The sequence below is a fragment of the Diadema antillarum genome, unplaced genomic scaffold (genome assembly GCF_040938485.1).
Source record: "Diadema antillarum isolate AM-2024a unplaced genomic scaffold, OU_Dant_1.0 seq00000039_RagTag, whole genome shotgun sequence".
Taxonomy (NCBI): domain Eukaryota; kingdom Metazoa; phylum Echinodermata; class Echinoidea; order Diadematoida; family Diadematidae; genus Diadema; species Diadema antillarum.
This window is the reverse complement of record NW_027271151.1, coordinates 359,649-382,014: the sequence shown is the minus strand read 5'-3', so window position 1 is coordinate 382,014 and position 22,366 is coordinate 359,649. Positions and strand designations below refer to the sequence as shown.

The following is a 22,366-nucleotide window of genomic DNA, read 5'->3' as shown; positions in this document are numbered from 1 at the left end:
AAAATCAAAACTGTGAGCAAAAGAGCAATTTGTTTGAATGAGAACACTTAATTGGACTGCTGACTGAATTCTCCATCTCAGGCTTTCAATTTGGCGCAAGCCATTTTCCACACTCTGGACAAAGAGCGTCAGTGTTCAGCCAAGCGTGAACAAAAATTTGTTGTGTTGATTGTACTTGATAGATGATACTATTGGGCATCCATAAATATGGAAAAATCTTCAAAATATTTTGAAATGTAATTTAGACATTTTTTTCAAAAGTATAACTTTTTTTTTTGATACGCCCTGTAGTCTGTAAATGTGATCACACTAGACCAATCCTTTAGTTCTTCGAGGATAGTACAAGATAAGTGACTGAGACCGTTATATCTTAGGGTGTCGGCCAATCGCACGCCTCAGTGAGATAACAGTGAACATTTGTCTGTCTGTCTGTACTCCAGCGTGATGTGTTGGCAATTCAGCCGATATGTCATCAACTCCTGCTACTTCCGCGGTAGCTGCACGGCGTGATGCTCTTCTATTAGTGTACTCTGGTACATAAAGTAAATAAATAAATAAATAAATGACTAAATAATTGATAGGTATTTTATAAAACATCAGGAGTTTGTGTTTTAATCATAAGCTAAATTTGTATAAATTTTCAAGTTGATACTCGTACATTGGTGACCTTTGATAACTGAATGGCAGACACTTGTTCTTCGTGTTTCTCTCCCTTTCTTTGTTATGCCTATCTTTAGTTTGTTTTCCAGCCTGTTCCATCCCTGCTTTCATTCTTGTCCTTGTCATAGTCCTTTCTTTCTGTGTGTTCCGTCTGACGTTATTATATCAAAATTTTCATACGTGGAGTCCTTGATGGATCTTGAGATGCCCTCATCTTCTAGAGTAATTCACAAATTTTACAAGCTACGCTTTTCTTGTGAATTCCTCTTTCAGTGCATATAGATTTACAAAATAAGATTGTATTGCTTACTTGTTTATTTATCTAAAAACCAAAGTTCATATTATTATAATATTGTATCCACGTTTTTTTAAACTTATGTGATTCAAAATTCCTTAAATTATGTACTCATGTAAGCGTTATGTATATAGCTTTTTATTACTCTATATGAAAATAAAATCATTTGAATTGAATTGAAATTGAATGTACTGTGGCTGCTCCCTGGAAGCAGGAATATAATGAAAGAGATGCTTTTCCTTCACGACCGACGAGGATTTATTAAGTATGTGTAGCGGCGGATAACTTGCAAGGTATCATGCACTCTCCCTCCCTCCCCCCCCCCCCCCCCTTTCCCAGCTGCCCTCGTTGTACCAAGGAGGTGCTTGCCTAGTACCTCCTTGGTTGTACAGAGCACCATGGCAGGAGTACAATCCAAAAGAAACAGGTGTTTGGATCGGTTCAGAGACACGCCCCTTTTTTCTTTGAAATAGTCTGCTTCCTGACTGTTCTACAATTTTGTCTGAAATACTTGAGAAAATAGAAAATTATTGACTTAACAGATCAGAATCGATGCACCACCGTCATCTTTCTTCGTATTTGCCAAATGTGTATGATTTGATTAAAAAAACACACAAACAACTCATCCTTCCACAATATCAATTTGACTTTATCTGATAGCGTGAAGTATCTTAATGAGACTGGAAATCAGACTACGTCGTGTACTAGTATTTGTCAAACGGCGTCTACGTCTGCGTGTGTGTGTGTGTGTTGAGTTAGGAATTTGGAATGCAATTCGGCACAGGCTAGTGGGAGGTAATGTTTTCAAGGCCCATCCACATGAGCTAGCTATAGGACTCGGAGTCGATCGACGACGGAGTCCACGTCTGCTTGTACCACGTCGCGTCTTGTGTCGTGTGTCGATCTCACTGAGCTGAGAGGCAAAGTGTAGGAGCTTTGGTACGGTAGCTACGTAGAGGGAAAAGCGCAGAGGCGGAAAGGAAGCGCACTGATGCGATTTAGAAGATATCAACTTTACAACACTTCTGACGACGTTGAACTTATACCAGACCTTACTTTTTGTCACACCAGGGACTAAGGATCAGATCAGCATGTCTCAGCACCAAACAAAGAAGGCAAGGAGGGAGAACAGTGGATCGTCTCACTCGGAATTTTTCCCAGGTACATTTGTACTAGTAATTTACAGCCCGAACGCGAAGCGTTCAGTTCACAGCTGTACGGCCAAGGGAGCCTGGACAGCTCGAGCTCGACAGTGCAGTTGTAGACTAGATATACTACCAGTACTAATTACTAGTAGCAGACCCTAAACTAAACTGCTAAATTTCTGTACAGCGACAGCCCAGGGCTGTGTGGAGTTAAGTTAGCAGGGCCGCGAGTTTTTTTTTCCGTAACCCTAACGCGTCGAAATTGCCAATAGTGTCACTTGAGCAAAGACTATCAGTGTACAAGTTGGTTTTTGTACGCATGTGCGTGGACTTCGCAGTTAGGCGTTGAGTTCGTACTGTTACACAGTATACAGAGTACCATTGGCATGGTCGTCTGCTAACCATTGAGTTCGTACTGTTACACAGTATCATATACAGAGTACCATTGGCATGATCGTCTGCTAACCACAGAATCAGATTACAATGTGAGAATGGGACGCCGTCCTTCAAGCAGAAACATAGCAACGGGTTCGTGTGTATGGGTATGTGTATGCGCGCGCGTGTGTGTGTGTGTGTGTGTGTGTTTCCACTTCACATGTCATCGCCATCGCGTTCGGCTTTGCCTTAGGTGGTATTTCTGTAGTTTTGTTCGCCGTCTGTTGCCGTCTGCTGACACTTTTCCTGTGTCTCGCGAGACTTGCGTTACTAGGATGCATGCAAACTCGACGTCGTCATCAATATCTTGCAAAAAGGAAATTGGAAATCTAATTGAAGCTTGGAATAAATCATAATCAAAGTATTATGTATACGTATCATAGCGACACGTAGCGGTATATAGGTTAGTGAAGCAACCTTCTTTGTCAAATTTGTAATCTGCTAGTTACATGTAGATTAACGTCTGTATATCTTTTCATTTTACTCATGTTTGTATTCCCATATACACTATAATCTTGTATATCTTTTGTGTCATGTGTAATCTTTGAGTATTGTATTCACTGGTTTGTTATATTGTTATCTATACTCTTTGTTTGCTACTCTCATACCCCGAGAGGAGGTCGAAAGAGTCAATAGAATTCACGAAATTCACAAATATTTAGGTCTACAGCGATTGCTATTGTTAACATTGATCATGTTTATTAAGCCCCACAAAATCAGATTCGAAGAGGGCATTTGGTCTTGGGTAACATGGATGAACTCCTGGGTTAATTTGGGTTTATCCTCCAACTTCACAATGATTCAGAAAGGCGTAGTATAGGCTCCTTTTTAGTTCAGGTTCATATATATCAACGTATATGATTACATTCTCATGCAATAACATCCATGATGAAGATGGTTGAGGGAAGAGAAACTGCGGGAGGGGGGGGGGGAGCTAGTAATCATCGATTTTGATCGATGAAATCTCTCTATAAATATTTCAATTTAATCAACTTTAAAAAGGCATTTTGAATCGGCATTCAAAAATCAAAAGATGTGCTATTTCCATCAAAATCAATTCATTTTCCTAGTCCATACATGTGCAAATTGCTCTAGTATCACGGTTTGAATTGCTCTATCAATAATTTTTTGATGTTCACTTTATCATTGCCAACCCTATAGTCCTTCTCATCACTTACCATCGTCACCTCTACCATCACGACCATCATTTAAGGAAATCAAAACCCCAAAAAAATGTGAATTGAGTGAAAGCAGCAACATTAGTAGAACACATCAGTGAAAGTTTGAGGAAAATGTGTGGGCAACAACATAAAGAAAACCAAAGAAAACAAATATATTTTCACTTTTCTTGAGTAATGGAAGAGCATTTGATTAACCACTTTCAGAAAGTATAGGGGGAATGATTACTACCATTAACATAAATTATGTCAGTATCAATTAAGTTGATGGAATGTATAATTTTATCGATTTTTTTTTTTTTGGGGGGGGGGGGGTGGAATTCTCTTCATATTTTCTTTACATTGTTGCCCATCATGGTCTCTAGTAGTCTCTTTATTCAGTGATTACAACACAAAAATATATATAAACGAAAAACTTTGCATCGATTGTCCGATTTTTCCTCAACTTTCGCTGATGTATAATGCTAATGTTGCTGCGTTTACTCAATCCATATTAGTCTTTGGGTTTTGGTTTCCTTTAATATCAACCAATCATCACTACCATCATTGCTTTTAGTAGATTATTACATGCACGACCATAAACATCATTACTATCATTTATTTTCACAACTGGATATCATCTTATCACCACAAGCAATATATCTTCCACCACTATCAATACTTTTTTCCATGTCATCTATCCATCAACAACAACTTCACGAAATCTCTTTCAAAGTTTTCAGCATCATCATCATTATCATCAGTCTAAATAAGCATTGCGACTGGCAATATATTCATACTCGATCCCTCCCTTCAATGCGCACATGGCCTAGCACCCGTAATTGAAATGATGAAGAAACACGATTGAATATTAAAACAATGATTTGTTGGATTGTTTGTTTGTTTGTTTGTTTGTTTGTAAGAACACTAGCCACATTCACACGTACAAAATAGCTGGTTACCGAGCGCGCTCCAAAACTCGAGAGTTCTTGTTATACTCGCAACTTTTTATAAACTTCATGATCGATATATTATAGAAACAAACACCAGGCTTTAACTGGTATCAGATTCCCAGGTGGGTTCATGAATTTAAATGTGTATAAACCATGTGTTGTCGACTGACACCCAAAAAGGGAAGCCATGCGTGATTTGTTGTCTCGAAGTGCAGTATCGTACACATAGAGCTGTGATAAAAGTTTACCAGTATATGGAGTTTATCAATATCAGCATAACCATGTTTACTATGTGAGAGAGAGAGAGAGAGAAAAAAAATAAAAACCCACAGCTCCGATTCTCAAGTAAAACACATGTGCTTTGTAGAAGAGATTTGAAACGATCGTTTTATAATGTGTTATTTGGCACAAAATAATTTCACTTATTTTCAATAATATTAATCGATAACCAAATTAAAATAAAATTGCCCGATATTCAGCCAAATTTAAGATCTTTTCATTAAGTTGGAGCAACGAGCATTAGTTCAGAGTCACAGAGGCTACTTTCGAGTTTTTATGAAATGATAGCTATAAGTTTGAACGATGCATAGCACCCAAAATGTCATGGTTACAGTTCGTTATTGAGAAGGTTCGTTATTCAGAAGGTTCTTTATTCCGAAGGTTCGTTATTCCAAAGATTCGTTATTCCGAAGTTCTTTATTCCGAAGGTTCGTTATTCCGAAGTTTCGTTTTCCAAAGGTTCGTTATTCCGAAGGTTCGTTATGGACCCTATTTCATTGTCGGATCAATGAACCTTCGGAATAACGAACCCTATTTTATTTTCGGATTGGCGAACCTTCGGAATAACGAACCCTATTTCATTTTCGAATAAACGAGCCTTCAGAAAGCGAATCCTATTTTTTCGGAGAAACAAACCTTTGGAATAATTAACCTGCGGAATAACGCCACAAATGTTCGGATTAACATACCCTTTTTGATTTTCGGATTAACGAACCTTCGGAATAACGAATATCCGAAACACACAAATTCCCTATACTTAAAGGTTTGTTAACCCTAAATTCAAGAAAGGTTCGTTAATCCGAACATTTGCGACGTTATTCCGAAGGTTCGTTAGTCCGAAAATGAAATAGGGGTTCTACTCCAAAGGCTCGTTTATTCGAAAATGAAATAGGGTTTGTTATTCCGAAGGTTCGTTAATCCAAAAGTCAAACAGGGTTGTGGAATGGGTCATAAGACTTTTTTTTTGTTCAAAAGTTATCTGGATGTCTATAACGTATACAAACGTTTTTCTGTCGGTCCCTAAAGAATTAGAATGGTTTCTTGTTATTTTAACGTTTAAAAAACGTTTTTATAACGTCCAATTGAAACGTTTTGAATACGTCGAAAATCTTCCAGAAAAATGATGTTCTGAAAACGTTTTGACAAAACGTCCAAATAACGAACTTGGAACATTTCAAGAACGTTTAGAAACGTCCAAATGTCAGCTAGGACCCATGCAGATTTGTATCATGGTTGTACTTTGAGGTACTCACATGCGCTTTATTAGACCTTAACCACCCACGATCTAAAAATGACGTCAAAATCACGTCCATTTTTCTTGTTTACATAGTTTTCGTGAAAAAGGCGTCTTTCAGACGTCTTCCTTTTTTTCTTTTCCAATATACATCAAAAAGGCATGAATTAACGTGTAGATGACGTGCTCTTGACGTTATTCTGACGTAAATCTTGTCTTTAGAATTGTGATTTACACGTCATTTAGACGAATCTAATGACCACCAATGACATCTTTGGGACAACTTCCATTTGAGCAAAAATACGACATATTCACGTCAGTTTGAAACGTTTAGGCCCTATTATATATGATGTCAAGTATCTGTGTTTATTTTCGTCTATAAGACTTTAAAGTAGTAATCTACACGTCTTTACAACGTCTTCGTATAACCAACCAGGCGTCAGAAAGACGTCACAAATATGACGTCTTTTAGATATGGGTTCAAACAACAATACGATTTATTGGCGTCAGTTTGAGACATTTTAATAGCGTCTGTTTTCTTTGCTTATTTACCGCAAACAAACGACAGTTATTACGTCTTTTTATAAAGTCTAGATAATGACGTCTCTCTATGTCTTCCATTTGAGCAAAAAAAAAGATCTTATTTTTGACAGTTGACTGACGTGAAATTGTCGTCGTTCTGACGACAATAAATATGTCGCAAACTGATATAACTCTATAAAATTATAATTCCTAGGCCTTATCATATGAAGTCACAAAGACGTCGCAAAACTGACGTAAATTTAACGTCACGTCATTAATATGACGTGGTAAATAGGTTGCAAAGCGAAGTAAATTTTATTTCACTAATATGTCGTAAATATGAAGTGAATAATGCGTCTCAAAACTGACTTGAATTTTACGTCTTTACCCAGCTAACACAAATACTTTTTCTAAACGTTCTTAAAACATTCCAAATTCGTTATTTGAACGTTTTGTCAAAACTTTTTCAGAACGTCTTCTGGTGGAAGGTTTTCGACGTATTTAAACGTTTCAATTGGGCGTTATAAAAACGTTGTTTTAAACGGTAAGATAACACTAAAAAAACTTTCTAAAGTTTTAAGGACCGACAGAAAAACGTTTGGACGTTATAGACATCCAGATAACTTTTGAAAACCCTCTACAACGTTTAAAAACGTTTTAAGAACGTTCAAAAAAAGTCTTATGACCCGTTCCAGAACCTTGTTTGATTTTGGGATTAACGAATCTCGGAATAACGAACCCTATTTCATTTTCGAATAAACGACCTTTTGGAATAGCGAACCCTATTTTATTTTAGGACTAACGAACCTTCGGAATAGCGTCACAAATGTTCGGATTAACGAACCTTTCTTTAATTTAGGGTTAACAAACCTCTAAGTATATAGGGAATTTGTGTGTTTCGGATATTCGTTATTCCGAGGGTTCGTTAATTCGAAAAAATAGGGTTCGCTTTCTGAAGGCTCGTTTATTCGAAAATGAAATAGGGTTCGTTATTCCGAAGGTTCGCTAATCCGAAAATAAAATAGGGTTCGTTATTCCGAAGGTTCATTGATCCGACAATGAAATAGGGTCCGTTACGAACCTTCGAAATAACGAGCTTTGTTTCAGTTTCGGATTAACGAACCTTCGGAATAACGAACCTTCGGAATAAAGAACCTTCGGAATAACAAATCTTTGGAATAACGAACCTTCGTAATAAAGAACCTTCTGAATAACGAACCTTCTCAATAACGAACTGTAACCATGATATTTTGGGTGCTATCATCGTTCAAACTTATAGTTATCAGTTTCCTATGAATGTATTTCATAAAAACTCGAAAGTAGCCTCTGTGACTCTGAACTAATGCTCGTTGCTCCAACTTAATGAAAAGATCTTAAATTTGGCTACTATCGGGCAAATTGATTTTCATTTGGTTATCGATTAATATTATTAAAAATAAGTGAAATTATTTTGTGCCAACTAACACATTATAAAACGAGCGTTTCAAATCTCTTCTACAAATGTGTTTTACTTGAGAATCGGAGCTGTGGGTTTGATTTTTTTCTCTCTCTCTCACATATATAGTAAACATATGGCTATGCTCATTTTGATAAACTTCATATACTGGTAAACTACTATCACAGCTCTATGTGTACGATACTGCACGACTTCGAGACAACAAATCACGCATGGCTTCCCTTTTTGGGTGTCAGTCGACAACAAATGGTTTATACACATTTAAAGTCATGAACCCACCTGGGAATCTGATACCAGATAAAGCCTGGTGTTTGTTTCTATAATATATCGATCATGAAGTTTATAAAAAGTTGCGAGTATAACAAGAACTCTCGAGTTTTGGAGCTCGCTCGGTAACCAGCTATTTTGTACGTGTGAATGCAGCTAGTGTTCTTACAAACAAACAAACAAACAAACCAACAAATCAGTGTTTTAATATTCAATCGTTTCTCTTCATCATTTCAATTACGGGTGCTAGGCCATGTGGGCAATGGAGGGAGGGATCGAGTATGAATATATTGCCAGTCGCAATGCTTATTTAGACTTATGATAATGATGATGCTGCTGAAAACTTTGAAAGAGATTTCGTGAAGTTGTTGATGGATTGATGACATGGAAAAAAGTATTGATAGTGGTGGAAGATATTGCTTGTGGTGATATGTATACGATGGTAATACGAGTGATAATCGTGGTGATGATGATAAGAGGATATCCCATTGTGAAATGATAGTAATGATGTTTATGGTCGTGCATGGTAATCTAATAAAGGCAATGATGGTAGTGATGATTGGTTGATATTAAAGGAAACCAAAACCCAAAGACCAATATCGATTGAGTGAACGCAGCAACATTAGCATTATACATCAGTGAAAGTTTGAGGAAAAGTCGGACAATCGATGCAAAGTTTTTCGTTTTTATATTGTTTGTGTTGTAATCACTGAATAAAGAGACTACTAGAGACCATGGGCGACAATGTAAAGAAAATATGAAGAGAATTCATTCCATCAACTTAATTGATACTGACTTATGTTAAGGGTATCATTCCCCCTACTTTCTGAAAGTGGTTAATCAAATGCTCTTCCATTACTCAAGAAAAGTGAAAATATGTTTGTTTTCTTTATATTTTCTTTATGTCGTTGCCCACACATGATGTCATGCATCCAGTGGTTCCAACATCCAAACTTTAAAAATTCATAACTTTTGCATCGATTGCCCGATTTTCCTTAAACTTTCACTGCATGTGTTCTACTAATGTTGCTGCTTTCACTTTTATAGAGAGATTTCATCGATCAAAATCGATGATTATTAGCTCCCCCCCCCTCCCGCAGTTTCTCTTCCCTCCCCCATCTTCATCATGGATGTTATTGCATGAGAATGTAATCATATACGTTGATATAAGAACCTGAACTAAAAAGGAGCCTATACTACGCCTTTCTGAATCATTGTGAAGTTGGAGGATAAACCCAAATTAACCTAGGAGTTCATCCATGTTACCCAAGACCAAATTCCCTCTTCGAATCTGATTTTGTGGGGCTTAATAAACATGATCAATGTTAACAACAGCAATCGCTGCAGACCTAAATATTTGTGAATTTTGTGAATTTTATTGACTCTTTCGACCTCCTCTCAGGGTATGAGAGTAGCAAACAAAGAGTATAAATAACAATATAACAAACCAGTGAATACAATACTCAAAGATTACACACGACACAAAGGATATACAAGATTATAGCGTATATGGGAATACAAACATGAGTAAAATGAACAGATATACAGACGTTAATCTACATGTAACTAGCAGATTACAAATTTGACAAAGAAGGTTCCTTCACTAACCTATATACCGCTACGTGTCGCTATGATACATATACATAATACTTTGATTATGATTTATTCCAAGCTTCAATTAGATTTCCAATTTACTTTTTGCAAGATATTGATGACGACGTCGAGTTTGCATGCATCCTAGTAACGCAAGTCTCGCGAGACACAGGAAAAGTGTCAGCAGACGGCTAACAAAACTACAGAAATACCACCTAAGGCAAAGCCGAACGCGATGGCGATGACATGTGAAGTGGAAACACACACACACACACACACACACACACTCACACACACAAACACTCACACACGCGCATACACATACCCATACACAAACCCGTTGTTATGTTTCTGCTTGAAGGACGGCGTCCCATTCTCACATTGTAATCTGATTCTGTAGTTAACAGACGACCATGCCACTGGTATACTCTGTATACTGTGTAACAAACAGTACGAACTCAACGCCTAACTGCGAAGTCCACGCACATGCGTACAAAAACCAACTTGTACACTGATAGTCTTTGCTCAAGTGACACAATGGGCAATTTCGACGCGTTAGGGTTACGGAAAAAAAAATCGCATCAGGGCCCCGTTGCTAGAAACTTTGCGTTTAAACGCAACTTGCAACTGATTGTCTCTGGCCAATCAAAATCATTGTTGCGTGCATGTCTTCTTAATAGGGTAGACCTTGAGCCAATCAGAATGGTTGTTTCAAAATTAGCAATTATTTGCAATTGATTGCAACTTTCTTGCAACGGGGCCCAGGGGGCATTTCATGAAGCGTTTTGGTTGGATATTTTTCTGACAAACTGTTACAAGCTAGGCCATACTGAAATCCTTGCATCTGATTGGCTAAACATAATTTGTCCACAAACTTTGTTGGACAAAATGCTTCATGAAATGTAACTTATGTTTATATACACAGCCCAGTCACTGTATATTTTATTTGCACAGCATCTGGTCGGGCTACATGAAATGCCACATACCTGCTATATATAGACTTTTCCAAATGGTTTTAATCAATTAAATTGTACTATTTCTGAATATTCATGTGCATATACAGATCCAATAAGGGATTTCCCAGCTAACACAAGGACGTTTTCTGAACGTCCTTGAAACATTCCAAGTTCGTTATTTGGACGTTTTGTCAAAACTTTTTCAGAACGTCTGTTCGTGGAAGGTTTTCGACGTATTTAAAACATTTCAAATGGACCTTATAAAAACATTTTTTTAAAAGTTTAGAAAACTAATAAAAAAAAACCTTTCAGAATTTTTAAGGACCTGCAGAAAACCTTTTGAACGTTGTGGATGTCAGTAAAACCTTTTTGGCTTTTAAGAATATTCAAAACGTTCTGTGGACGTTTTGTGGACGTCCAGAAAACCTTTGAAAACCGTCTAGAACGTTCAAAAAATGTTTTAAGAACGTCTAAAAAGTCTTATGACCCTTTCCAGAACGTTCAGAGAACCTTCCATATCCGTCTAGAACGTCCAGAAAACCTTTTAAGAATGTCAAATGTTTATTTTTTATAGGGTATTTAAAAAAATTTGTAGTTACTATACGAGCTGAAATTTTCGTGTACAGATATTTTCGCAAATTGCTACTTGAAGAACATTTTCGTGTGTTGTTGATTTCGCGGTTGCGAGGCTCTAACTGAACTTAGTCATTTGGGCTTGTTGTTATTTTCGCAGTTCAAAGGCGATTCGCGAAATTCGCGAAAATAACACCACCGCGAAAATTTCAGCTCGTACAGATTATAGACACAGTGTTGAAATTTTTGCGCATTTCGCGCAACCAGAAACTAGCGCGAAAATAAAAGCACACAAATATTTTTTGTTTGCCATATGTTCCTGTGTGTGATGTCGTGATTCCGCGGAATTAAAAACATGCGAAAGTCTTCTTACCTAGCCGAGTGCGAAAAATTAGTCGCGCGGTTATATCCACTTTTACAGTATCCTAATCCTATATAATCCTATCTTAACCTATTCCTAATGTCCTATCTCCACCTACAACACCCTGTTCACAATTGATGAATCTGTATCACATTCATTTAATACCACCAAAATGTTGTGATGCATGAAGACATGGTTACTAAAATTAGATCACACACACCTTAATTTGAATATTCATAATTATGCATGAATATTCATGATAAAGAGACGTACAGAGGACGAAATAAAAATGTTTTTTAAACGTTCATTAAAGACGAAGTCACGTAGCAGACATAATAAAAAACGTTTTGTAACGTCCATTGACGTTTCTAAAACGTTTTCCAAAACATCTGTGCTTTGCGGTAAATGCTAAGTCCCCAATTTGACTTATGTACGTTTTAAAAACATCCATAGTACGATGACATACGGTACCTCCAAAAAACGTTTAGGAAATGTCAAAAAACAGTCTGTGTTTGCTGGGTTATTACCTGCCACCACACCAAGGTGGTTACAAAAGTTTTGTTTTTTCTTTGACATTAGTTTGTTTGTTTGTCTGTGTGCAGAATAACTTAAAAAGTTGTGAACCAATTTCGATATTTACTTGCAGGAAAGTTTGAGAATGGCACAAGGAACAGATGATTTAATGTAGTAGTGAGCCGGGAATCTTTCTGGATTTTATGAAGGATTTGCATCATTTTGGCAGGTAGGGTTAGTGAGCTTGGGAGTGCAAGCCGCACATTTTTTGAGGTTTGCTTAAATGCACACTAAATGCATGCACTGATCAGGCGAGGCGCCATGCAGCTGGAAGCTGATGACGTTACAAAAGGCTTTTGTATTGGGAAATCAGATGATTTTTCAGCATGCATTTTTATATGAGTGGAAATCACTGATATTAATTGGAGAACAAGATCACTGGTGGAAATGAGCTGGTTGGTGGAGGTCTGCGCTCTCAGAGTGTTTATCTCTAATTTTTGTCGAGCCCACCGGAGGTAAGGGGGGACTAAGGGATCACCTGCAGCGTCTGTCTGTCCGTCGTCCGTCTGTCCGTCCGTCCGCAACGCTACAAAAACTTGAATTACTTTGTTCTGAGTGCTTCAATGTCAATCAAACTTGGAATTAAGAGCGTTTATGCAAAGTACACATGTTACCAAACAGGAAGGTCACCTTCAGGTCAAAGGTCATAGGCAGGGGTCAACAAACTTTAAGAGGCCAATGTTTTTACGGCACGTTTCAATTATGGCTCATAACTTTTGATTGGTATGTCCATTTGTGACCAAAATTGGATGGTAGGTGTCCCTTGGGGAGTTGAAAGTCACCAGAGGTCAAAGGTCACAAAGGTCACAATTTTTACAAATGTGTTGTACATTTGTAGGCGACGCACATTTCGGCACTTCCTTGTTCAAGTGCAAATCGTCTAAGTTCTTCTTCCAATATCTTTTCTTTTCTTTTCTGTGTTCAAAGTGCAAATAGAACAATAACAACATACGCTTGAAGTTGTTATAAATCTGAAAAAGCTACATGGAGTTTCAGATACCATTACCAAGCTAATAGTTCAGAAGAACATTTTTGGTGTGCATTACTACACTGTTCATGTACCAAATATATAGTAAAAGATGTACATTGGGCATGTATACAATTAATATTATTTTGGAATGCTACTGATGTAGTGGCCCCTCATGATCTCATGTTCATGTAAAGAGCTGATTTCATGGAGCACGCGAACGATTTGAGAAGGATGTGAATGGCAAAACCTGTGTTTGTACAATTAAGCCAAAAACCATTCTTGCGCAGTTTGTGTGAAGTTCTCATGACGTATGTGCGAATGTCATGTGTACCATTACCAAAGTATGGCTAGTTACGAGGACGAAGAACATGCTACAGAAATGCAAACAGCTCAGATTTTTTAATAATCTTGGGAGAAATGTTTCCAAGGAGAGTTGATACTTGTCTTGAATTGAAGTTTCTTTCTTTCCTGTAGCTATATCTTCTTTTTTCCCCTTCATTTCTCTGTTGTGTGTGCCGACATTTTTTCTAAGGACCTACCCCACAAGCATTTGATTTTTGCAGGTTCCCCCACAATATTTTGGCATACTTAAGAGTCATTTCAATTGTTTTCTTTAATTTTGTTTTCATATCGCCCATTTCGTTCTCTTTGCTTACAAAAAAAATTGTTACTATACACCCCTATGGCTGTTTAATGTGTGGATGTATTCTACAATTTTGATTTGTAAAAAACATGCTTTGAAGAGGTCATACATCAAGGGTGGGGATTTGCCCCCAAACATGCACCAAATGTTCGTGAGAATGTCTCAAAGGGTACACGAACAGTTTGAGGCTATGTCGTAAAATGATCGGAAGAACTTCACAGATTTCACAAAACATACACAAGACATTCTTCAAACTTTCAGGGTCTGTTTGGGGTGTCACAAAGATTTTGCAAACATCGTGGAAAGGTTTTGTGCGTATGACAAGGCTTTAAAGACATTTCCAAGAATAAATCATGAGCAAATCACCATCTAGTGTGTGGAAAAGGTAATTCTTACCAATGAAAGTAAAAACAACATCCATGAGCAATTGACAGTGCTTTTTAATCCCCACGTTAGTTTGGCTATGTTTTGCAGATTGAAATACTAATGTTGGATATTGCCATTGGCGTCATTCGTAAATCGTTCATGTGCTTCTTGAAATCACCCCTTGAGACTTGATAGCTCTGGTACATGAGATACTGGTATTGTTTTGATTGATTGTTTAAACAGTTGTGGCACATACGTCATTGTATATCAAAAAAATTTGTCTTTCTGTACACACAAACCACAATCTCAGTGTGGTGAGCACAGGATGTGTGCAACCACATTCCTTATATTCTGTGTGATTGCTGTTACTTTTGATTAACACCACTGAAACCTGTTCAGGACAATACCTTACATGCCCCAAATTCATAGACAGTGCTTCCACTGTGTTAGGCAATGGATTGCATAAAAAAAGAACAAAATTTGAATTACTGGTTGTGGTTTAGTGAAAGAAGGCAGCCAACTAGTCCCACAATGAACACACATTTGCTTGCATACACAATAGAGAGTGAGATCAAGATGTATTACTTCCCAGTTAGTTACCTTTTGATGATCCACTGTATGGTTATGATGTTATTTCATCAGCACAAATGCCCATTAAATTCTAAAATAGCTAACAGTGGCATGTACAGTACATGTCTCAACGGAAACTAATCTAATTCAGTGTTATTTTCTGCATTGTTTGGTTGTTTGATTTTGTATTTTCCAAATAAGATATCATAAGTGATAACTATGTTTGAAATAATGAAAGAACATATCTGCAGTATGCCTTTGAAGGCTAAGTTCTTATTTGTGTTGGCTTTGCAGCAAAGACAAATAGGCATTATTGAGTAATGTGTTCCGTGCCTGTGGGACTTAGTACAAACACAAATAATAAGATCCCTGAGTGATTTGCTAAGCCATTAAGTGTGTGTTTCAACAATTTAGTAATTAATGACCTCTCTTACATGTATATGAATTCCCAGTGTCTTCATATTATACATAGCACACACTATGACAATTCTTCTGTCTGTCTCTTTATAGAACACACAAAGTTTATGCCATTTTTCTTTTTATCTCATTCCTTCATTTGTGTTTATGTTTCTCTCTTTTCAATGTAACTTCATGATCAAATTTCAGTGTTGAACCATTTTCTTTTTCTTCTCAGGGATCAGTAAAATCCAATATAGACCTGATGCAAGTCCAACAGACCTACTGTGCTTCAGATACTACAAGGCTGATGAGGTAGGTTAAAGATAATAAAAAGTTTTGGTACCTCAAAAGTTTCCCTGAATTTCCTTGTCTTAGTTTGTGTTTCAGGTTTAAGTACTGTATACGCTATAATTTTCGCGTACATAAATTTTCGCGAATTGCCGCTGTCACACATTTTCGCGAGTGGTTAAATTCGCGATTGGGGGACCAGAGAAAATATGAAGTGGCAAAGAAAGTGTGAATTTTCAACTTACTAGCAAATAAGAATGATACTAGTTATACACTGCATGAAAAAAACTTACCAAACTCTGCGAACTAGTAAGTTAGAATTCAACATTTTTGAAGTGGTTAATCCATCGCGCTAGACTTCTGACGAGTGGTCCCCTTGCGATAATGGATTGGCTCTCTAACATTACAGTATTCGTAAGTAGACGTGGACGTGCGTAAACAAGCTTAGCCAGTACATATGGTCTATTCGGTAAGCCGTGACATGGTATACTAGTACTGAAATGTTCGTATCATCAAGGCAAGGGATTCATTTTGGAAGGTAATATTTTCGCGTGTTGTTAATTTCGCGAATAGCTCCCGACTCGCGAAATTCGCGAAAATAAAACCCCCGCGAAATATATAGCGTATATAGTACGTTGTTTGTGAGACTTACTCGCCCCAAAGTGCTCTGATGTCTTAGTAATCATGCAATAATGGTTTCGTACCAGAGCCGCCGCCGTACGACGGCGAGGTAGTATTGTACGAAACCACTGACTGCGACCAGCAGCGCGTGCAGCCCCATACGCATAGCGTAATGGGGCTTCGCATTGTAGCAGTCAGGATCATGGCAGATTTAGTATCGCGGGTAAATGTCAACTTAAAATCCAAAAATTTCTTCAATTTGAAGACTTACCAATTAAGTTGAATTTATTGAAAACATGCTTTGGACAACGTTTGGTTCTGCCAATAGTCCCTTTCTGTTCAAATTGATGACTGAATGTGACTCGGTCGAGAGGACCTTGGGAGAGCTTCCTACACTGAATACTACGGCCAGCGCATGCGCACACAAACATCTTATCTGTTCATGGATTTGAAATTTGTGCGCACGTGATGTGTTCGCATGCACTGGCCGTAGTATTCAGTGTATGTATACTACGTATGTAATACTACGGCCAGCGCATGCGCACACAAACATCTTATCCGTTCATGGATTTGAAATTTGTGCGCATGTGATGTGTTCGCATGCACTGGCCGTAGTATTCAGTGTATGTAGCTCTCCCAAGGTCCTCCCAACCGAGTCACATTCAGTCATCAATTCGAACAGAAAGGGACTATTGGCAGAACCAAACGTTGCCCGAAGCCTGTTTTCAATACTTTAACTTAATTGGTAAGTCTTCAAATTGAAGAAATTTTTGGATTTTAAGTTGATATTTACCCGCGATACTAAATCTGTCATGATCCTGAATGCTACAATGCGAAGCCCCATTACGCTATGCGTATGTGGCTGCATGTCGCTGTGCATATGGGGCTGCTGGTCGCAGTTAATTGCATGATAACTAAGACATGAGAGCACTTTGGGGCGAGTAAGTCTCACAGTGTTAGTTATATGAAAGGTACTTTAACCTGAAACACAAACTAAGACAAGGAAATTCAGGGAAACTTTTGAGGTACCAAAACTTTTTATTATCTTTAATGTAACACTTCATGATTGAGTCTTCATATCTTCTTGTGAGTTATATTTGTCAAGAGTTTTGCAGCAAAAAAATATGGACATTGGTCAATAAAATGATTTACTTATAGGCATGCTCATCGGTGAAGTACATCCCATTTGTCAAGATGCACAGATAAAAGATGGGATAAAGTGAGTGGAAACTTAAAGTATATTTTCTTCCTCTATTATACTTTATAGTGTAAGTAGATTCATGATTTCCGAGAGTTCTGCCCCTAATGTTGCATAAAAAGGTCTATTTTTTTGTAAAACTTTCACTTAGTACTATAGTAGGTATATTGCAACATTAGAATTCAGTTGGAATTCTTCAAAACCATGTCATCTTCCTCAAGGTCTAAATTCCCTTCTACCGGTAATTAAACTTTTGTCACGTAAGACAGTTGTTCGATATGTGCAATCAACGGGAAGCAAACCGTTTCAACTGTTGTGATTCACACAGGAAGTCCTGGGACGTTCCATGGAGGACTGGCTAAGGTTCTCTGTCTGCTATTGGCACACATTCAGAGGGGTTGGTCTGGACCCCTTTGGTGGACCAACAATCTCCAGACCATGGGAGGATGGTAAAGATTTTATTTTCAAAATATTCTGACAAGTTTAGTGGAAGACATTAAAGATATTTCTACTTATTCTTGAATGAACGAGTACTCTCCTAAAAGTGAAGATGCTGTTCTGCTAGATTATGATGCATTACTTGAGTTACAATTACACACCTATTGAGAATGAATGAAGTTTGGATTGTGTTATGATATATGGAAATGTTCAGTTGTATTTGATATCACATGGGTGAGGATAATGTTTAATCAGGTATTCATGGAAATCAAAAGCTCTTTGTGCCAATTATGTTATGGTCTGTTAATTCATTGTTACATAATCCATATGTGTGTTAACCTCCATGATTGATTATGGCTTGAAAATACGGTAAAACTTGTCTTGCCCTTCATAGTCTGTTACTGCTATGATTGTTTTATCAGTTGCCATGATTTATGCAAATCAGTTATTTCTCATGTATAAATGTGTGTATTGATTCTTTATTCTGAGTGAAGTAATACAGTAGAATATAATCATTTAAGAATGATAGTGCACACCTACTCACATACATGGTCTTCATTGAATTTGTCTTAGTTTTACTTTGCCATCCATGCTTGGTCATACAGTATGTTTTCCCATTCTTTCGCCTGAAGGGTGCCAAGAGGCATTACATTTTTCAGGTGTCCATCTGTCCTGTCTGTCCATGCAAGATTTTTTTATGTGACATTTTTTTTTTTTAATTGCAGCAAAAGAAGAAACTGTTTTTAGTGGACTCTTATACCCCCCTTCCATAGAGATTTTTTTCAAATCGGTCACTCATCGGAAGCAAAAAATTGTTTGCTTCCGGCCACCTGACGAAGTGTATCGGACCGCAGTCGGATGAATCCAACTGAATGTCAGACCAAGTTGGACCAAGTCGGATGAATCCGACTTGGTTGATCGAGTATCAGGTGAGTGTCAGACATTTTGCATGTGATTCCTCATTGGAGGATCTTCATCGGATAATCCCCCAACATGTCTGACACTGAACCTGATAGTCGACCAACACAAATCGGATCCATCAGGACTGCTGCTATTTGATACACTTTGGTTGGTGGCATTATGCGATAAACGTAGCTTCCAATGAGTGACCAATGAGAGAAAATCTCAGTGAAATGGTGGTATTACACTCTTACACAGGTCCTGTCCCCAGTGTGCAGAGAGATTTAAAAGTCAGTCCTTACTGTCAAAATCTGTGCATTTATCAAGTGTAAAATGAGTACAGTGTAGTTATAGGAGACATGGTTATGCCATTAGAGAGCTGAAGAATCCTAATCAACTGTTTATTGCTTTTTGTTTCTTCTTTTTTGTCTTACATGTGATTTGACTGTAATGTGTGTACTTGCACTCATGTGTAGGGACGGACAGTTTGGAAAATGCAAAAGCGGCGGATGAGAGTAGCCCTTTGAGTTCTTCACCAAGTTGGGTGTGAAGTACTGGTCCTTTCATGACAGGTACCTGCAATGTTGGCCAGTTGAGGCATGGTCACCCTAACATACATGTACTACATGTATGCAAATTATTTGGAGTATATCTATTTCTTCTTCTTATTATTATTATTATTATTTAGAGGGTCGAAATGAAATAAACTTGCAAAACATATTGCCTCCTGAAATGTGCTGTTTCATTGTCTCCAGATGAGAAGTCACTAACTCTTTTCCCAGAAAAGGGGATGATACTTGTTTCTTCATTCCATAACTAGTTCCTCATTAGAAAACTAAAACCACACATGAAATTATCTTAGAAGTCCTAATTCACAAAATATTTTGATATAGACAGAAGGTTTTTGAAAATGGACTGTAAATAATAGTTAGGATTCATATCAAGCATAAAAAAAGAATATGGGTCCTACTTTTCCAAACAGACTTTTAAGGAACTCTAAGCTTTTACCTAACCACTTTTAAGTTAATCACAGCTTGGTATATTGACTGTCTGATTGGCTTGGACTGATGTCCTGACTCCAAATACCTGATTGTGAAGGATATATTTTTCGTTTGCAAAACTTTGTAAGATGCCATCACATTTATATTTTAAAAGAGGAGTATAGGATCAATTTTTTTTTTTCAACAAGTAAACTTGTGATCTTTTTTTTTTTTTTTTTATACTTTAGCTCATCTTCATGTTTATGAAATCATAGGGAACCATTCATCTTGCTCTACAAAAATGCTCTATGAAGTTGGGTGTTTCATGGAATGAAATCTGGATTTTTGCCCAAAGTGGGTCATATATTCATATTGCTATTGAATTGAGACTGATTAGTAGGACAACATATACGATCATCTGCCATTCTTTCTTTCAAACATTTATATTTTTTGACACAGAATCTGTAAAATGCTTTACCTGTCATTGATAATTGTGAGATAAGCCCTATGCAGCAAAACAGTGTTGCATCACTGAATTAAACAACTATTATCAGAGCTGTTTTCTAGGTTAATAAGCTAAACCTTGTGCAACATGCTTGTGCTTAGAAATGCAGTTACATCAGTATGTGCAAAAGTCTGTTTCTTCTGTCACTCTACCAAGTACTGATAGGTAGCAACACTAATTAAATTTAGAGCCAAAGATAGGAGGCTTTATATGGAAAAAAGAGTTCATGTAAATTAGTAAGGGATGGGATTGGTTAGAATGTATTCTTCCTCAAAGGACAGAGAGCTTTTATTCAGTCTCATTGAAGCAAACAATGAACAAGCTGTCCATGACCTTTTAACTTCAAATATTTTTTAAGGTTTGGAGTCTCCTTTGAATAAGTGTGGACATTCATCCTTACTGTGCTTTGTTCACTGATTGGAAGAAATGTCTGGAAAACTACTTGCCAATAGAGATTATGTAATCCCTCTAATCCCTTCTGTGTCACCATGGCCTCCTGTGAGACTGAGGCACATTGCAGCACTTGAATAGGATTGCCCTACTTCACAACTAGGTTCAGATTAGAGGGATTAACTGAATGGTGATGGAAAAAGCTTGGCAAGCAATATAACCTATGGTCATTAGCACAGGAAGGCTTTATGATGCATTGTTGACATTACAGGTCGACATCATGTTATCTAGTGTGTCATCTAAAATGACCACCATTATACTGGACCGTCGTGCAAAAATTTTGGTAGCATGTTCTTCATTTCGAATAAGTTAAAAGTTTGACTCCAAATCGTGTTTTTGCTATTAATATTTAATGTCATAATGTAAATGACATAGCGTAAATCTTCGAAGAAAAGCACTGCTTACACTTATTTAAAACCAAAAAATATAAATTTAGTTGTAATGCAACAACTCACATTAAAAATGAAATTCCGGTACCATTGAGATACTCATAGCTGCTGTGGTAAATTAGATATGTTTGTTGAATAAACTTATGTATGTATTTTTTTTTTCTGCAACTGGACCAGTGAGAGTCTTTGCGCCTTTATCAGTGGCAAGAAAACAAAATGACAGCTGAACTTGTGACTGCTGTTAACATTATTTACAACACAGAGACATTGCCCCTGAGGGTGCCACTATTGAAGAAACAAACAGGAACCTAGATGAGATTGTTGACCTAGCCTTAGAACTCCAGGAACAGACAGGAGTCAAGCTACTGTGGAACACTTGTAACCTGTTTTCTCACAAGAGGTCAGTGTTTAGTTGATTTCAGAGCAGATTGTTTTGCGGTAAGAGCCAAGCTACATGATTCGGCACACTGTACCCTGGGTTAAGAGGTTGTGTATCTCCATCTTGTGTCCATTATCATACATTTCTGCAATGTTGTCACGGCAACTATTTTTTCATCATTGGTGCCGGCATAAATCGGCGCAGCGATAACAGTCCCAATGCCGATTTTCTTCCATGTCAACTTGTGTAATCTAATCAGAATGATAATACAAATTTCACAGAGTTATTAAGTTAGTATTCAGAATCTAATTATTATCTTTTTTTTACAGTTACACGTGCATTAATTGCTGTATAGTCACAAACAAAACATTTTGTGCATAATAATACTAAAAATGATTTTTACACATTTTTTAGTAACCAAGGGTACAGCGCTGAAAAAAAATCAACAAAATGGTGAATTTTCATTTGGTACCCCAGGGTACCAAATATTGCATCACATATACTCACAATGACTGTTTGGTAACTAGAGATACATTGTACTTCATATTGTAGATACAATGTAATTAAAGGGATAGTACAGTTTTGGTGGAGGTGAGAATTGGGCTTTTAACTTTTTGCGAGATACCAAGAAAACACTTATGAAATAGTACAGAGCATACCATTTTAAGATGAATTCGAAGTTTACTGGATGGAAATCGGGTTTGGAATGACGGAAACATCCAAAAACAAGGTAAAACAAAGCGATTGTGTGAAAGTGTGGGTCCCACACTTTATTAGAATTGCTCTTTTTGGATATCTCAGCTATTTCAAA

At 37.3% G+C, this 22,366-nt stretch overlaps 1 protein-coding gene across 1 annotated transcript in view; it reads left to right on the top strand.

Annotated features, from left to right (window-relative positions):
* The first annotated feature begins 1,802 nt into the window (after positions 1-1,802).
* The window catches only part of LOC139725406 (uncharacterized), a 36,709-nt gene continuing 16,145 nt past the window's right edge, over positions 1,803-22,366 (top strand). The window contains 7 exon segments of the mRNA XM_071636483.1: positions 1,803-2,116; positions 15,643-15,719; positions 17,843-17,963; positions 19,329-19,351; positions 19,353-19,373; positions 19,375-19,424; positions 21,439-21,576. Of these exon segments, the coding sequence (XP_071492584.1) occupies positions 2,047-2,116; positions 15,643-15,719; positions 17,843-17,963; positions 19,329-19,351; positions 19,353-19,373; positions 19,375-19,424; positions 21,439-21,576 (500 nt within the window). The 5' untranslated portion in view covers positions 1,803-2,046.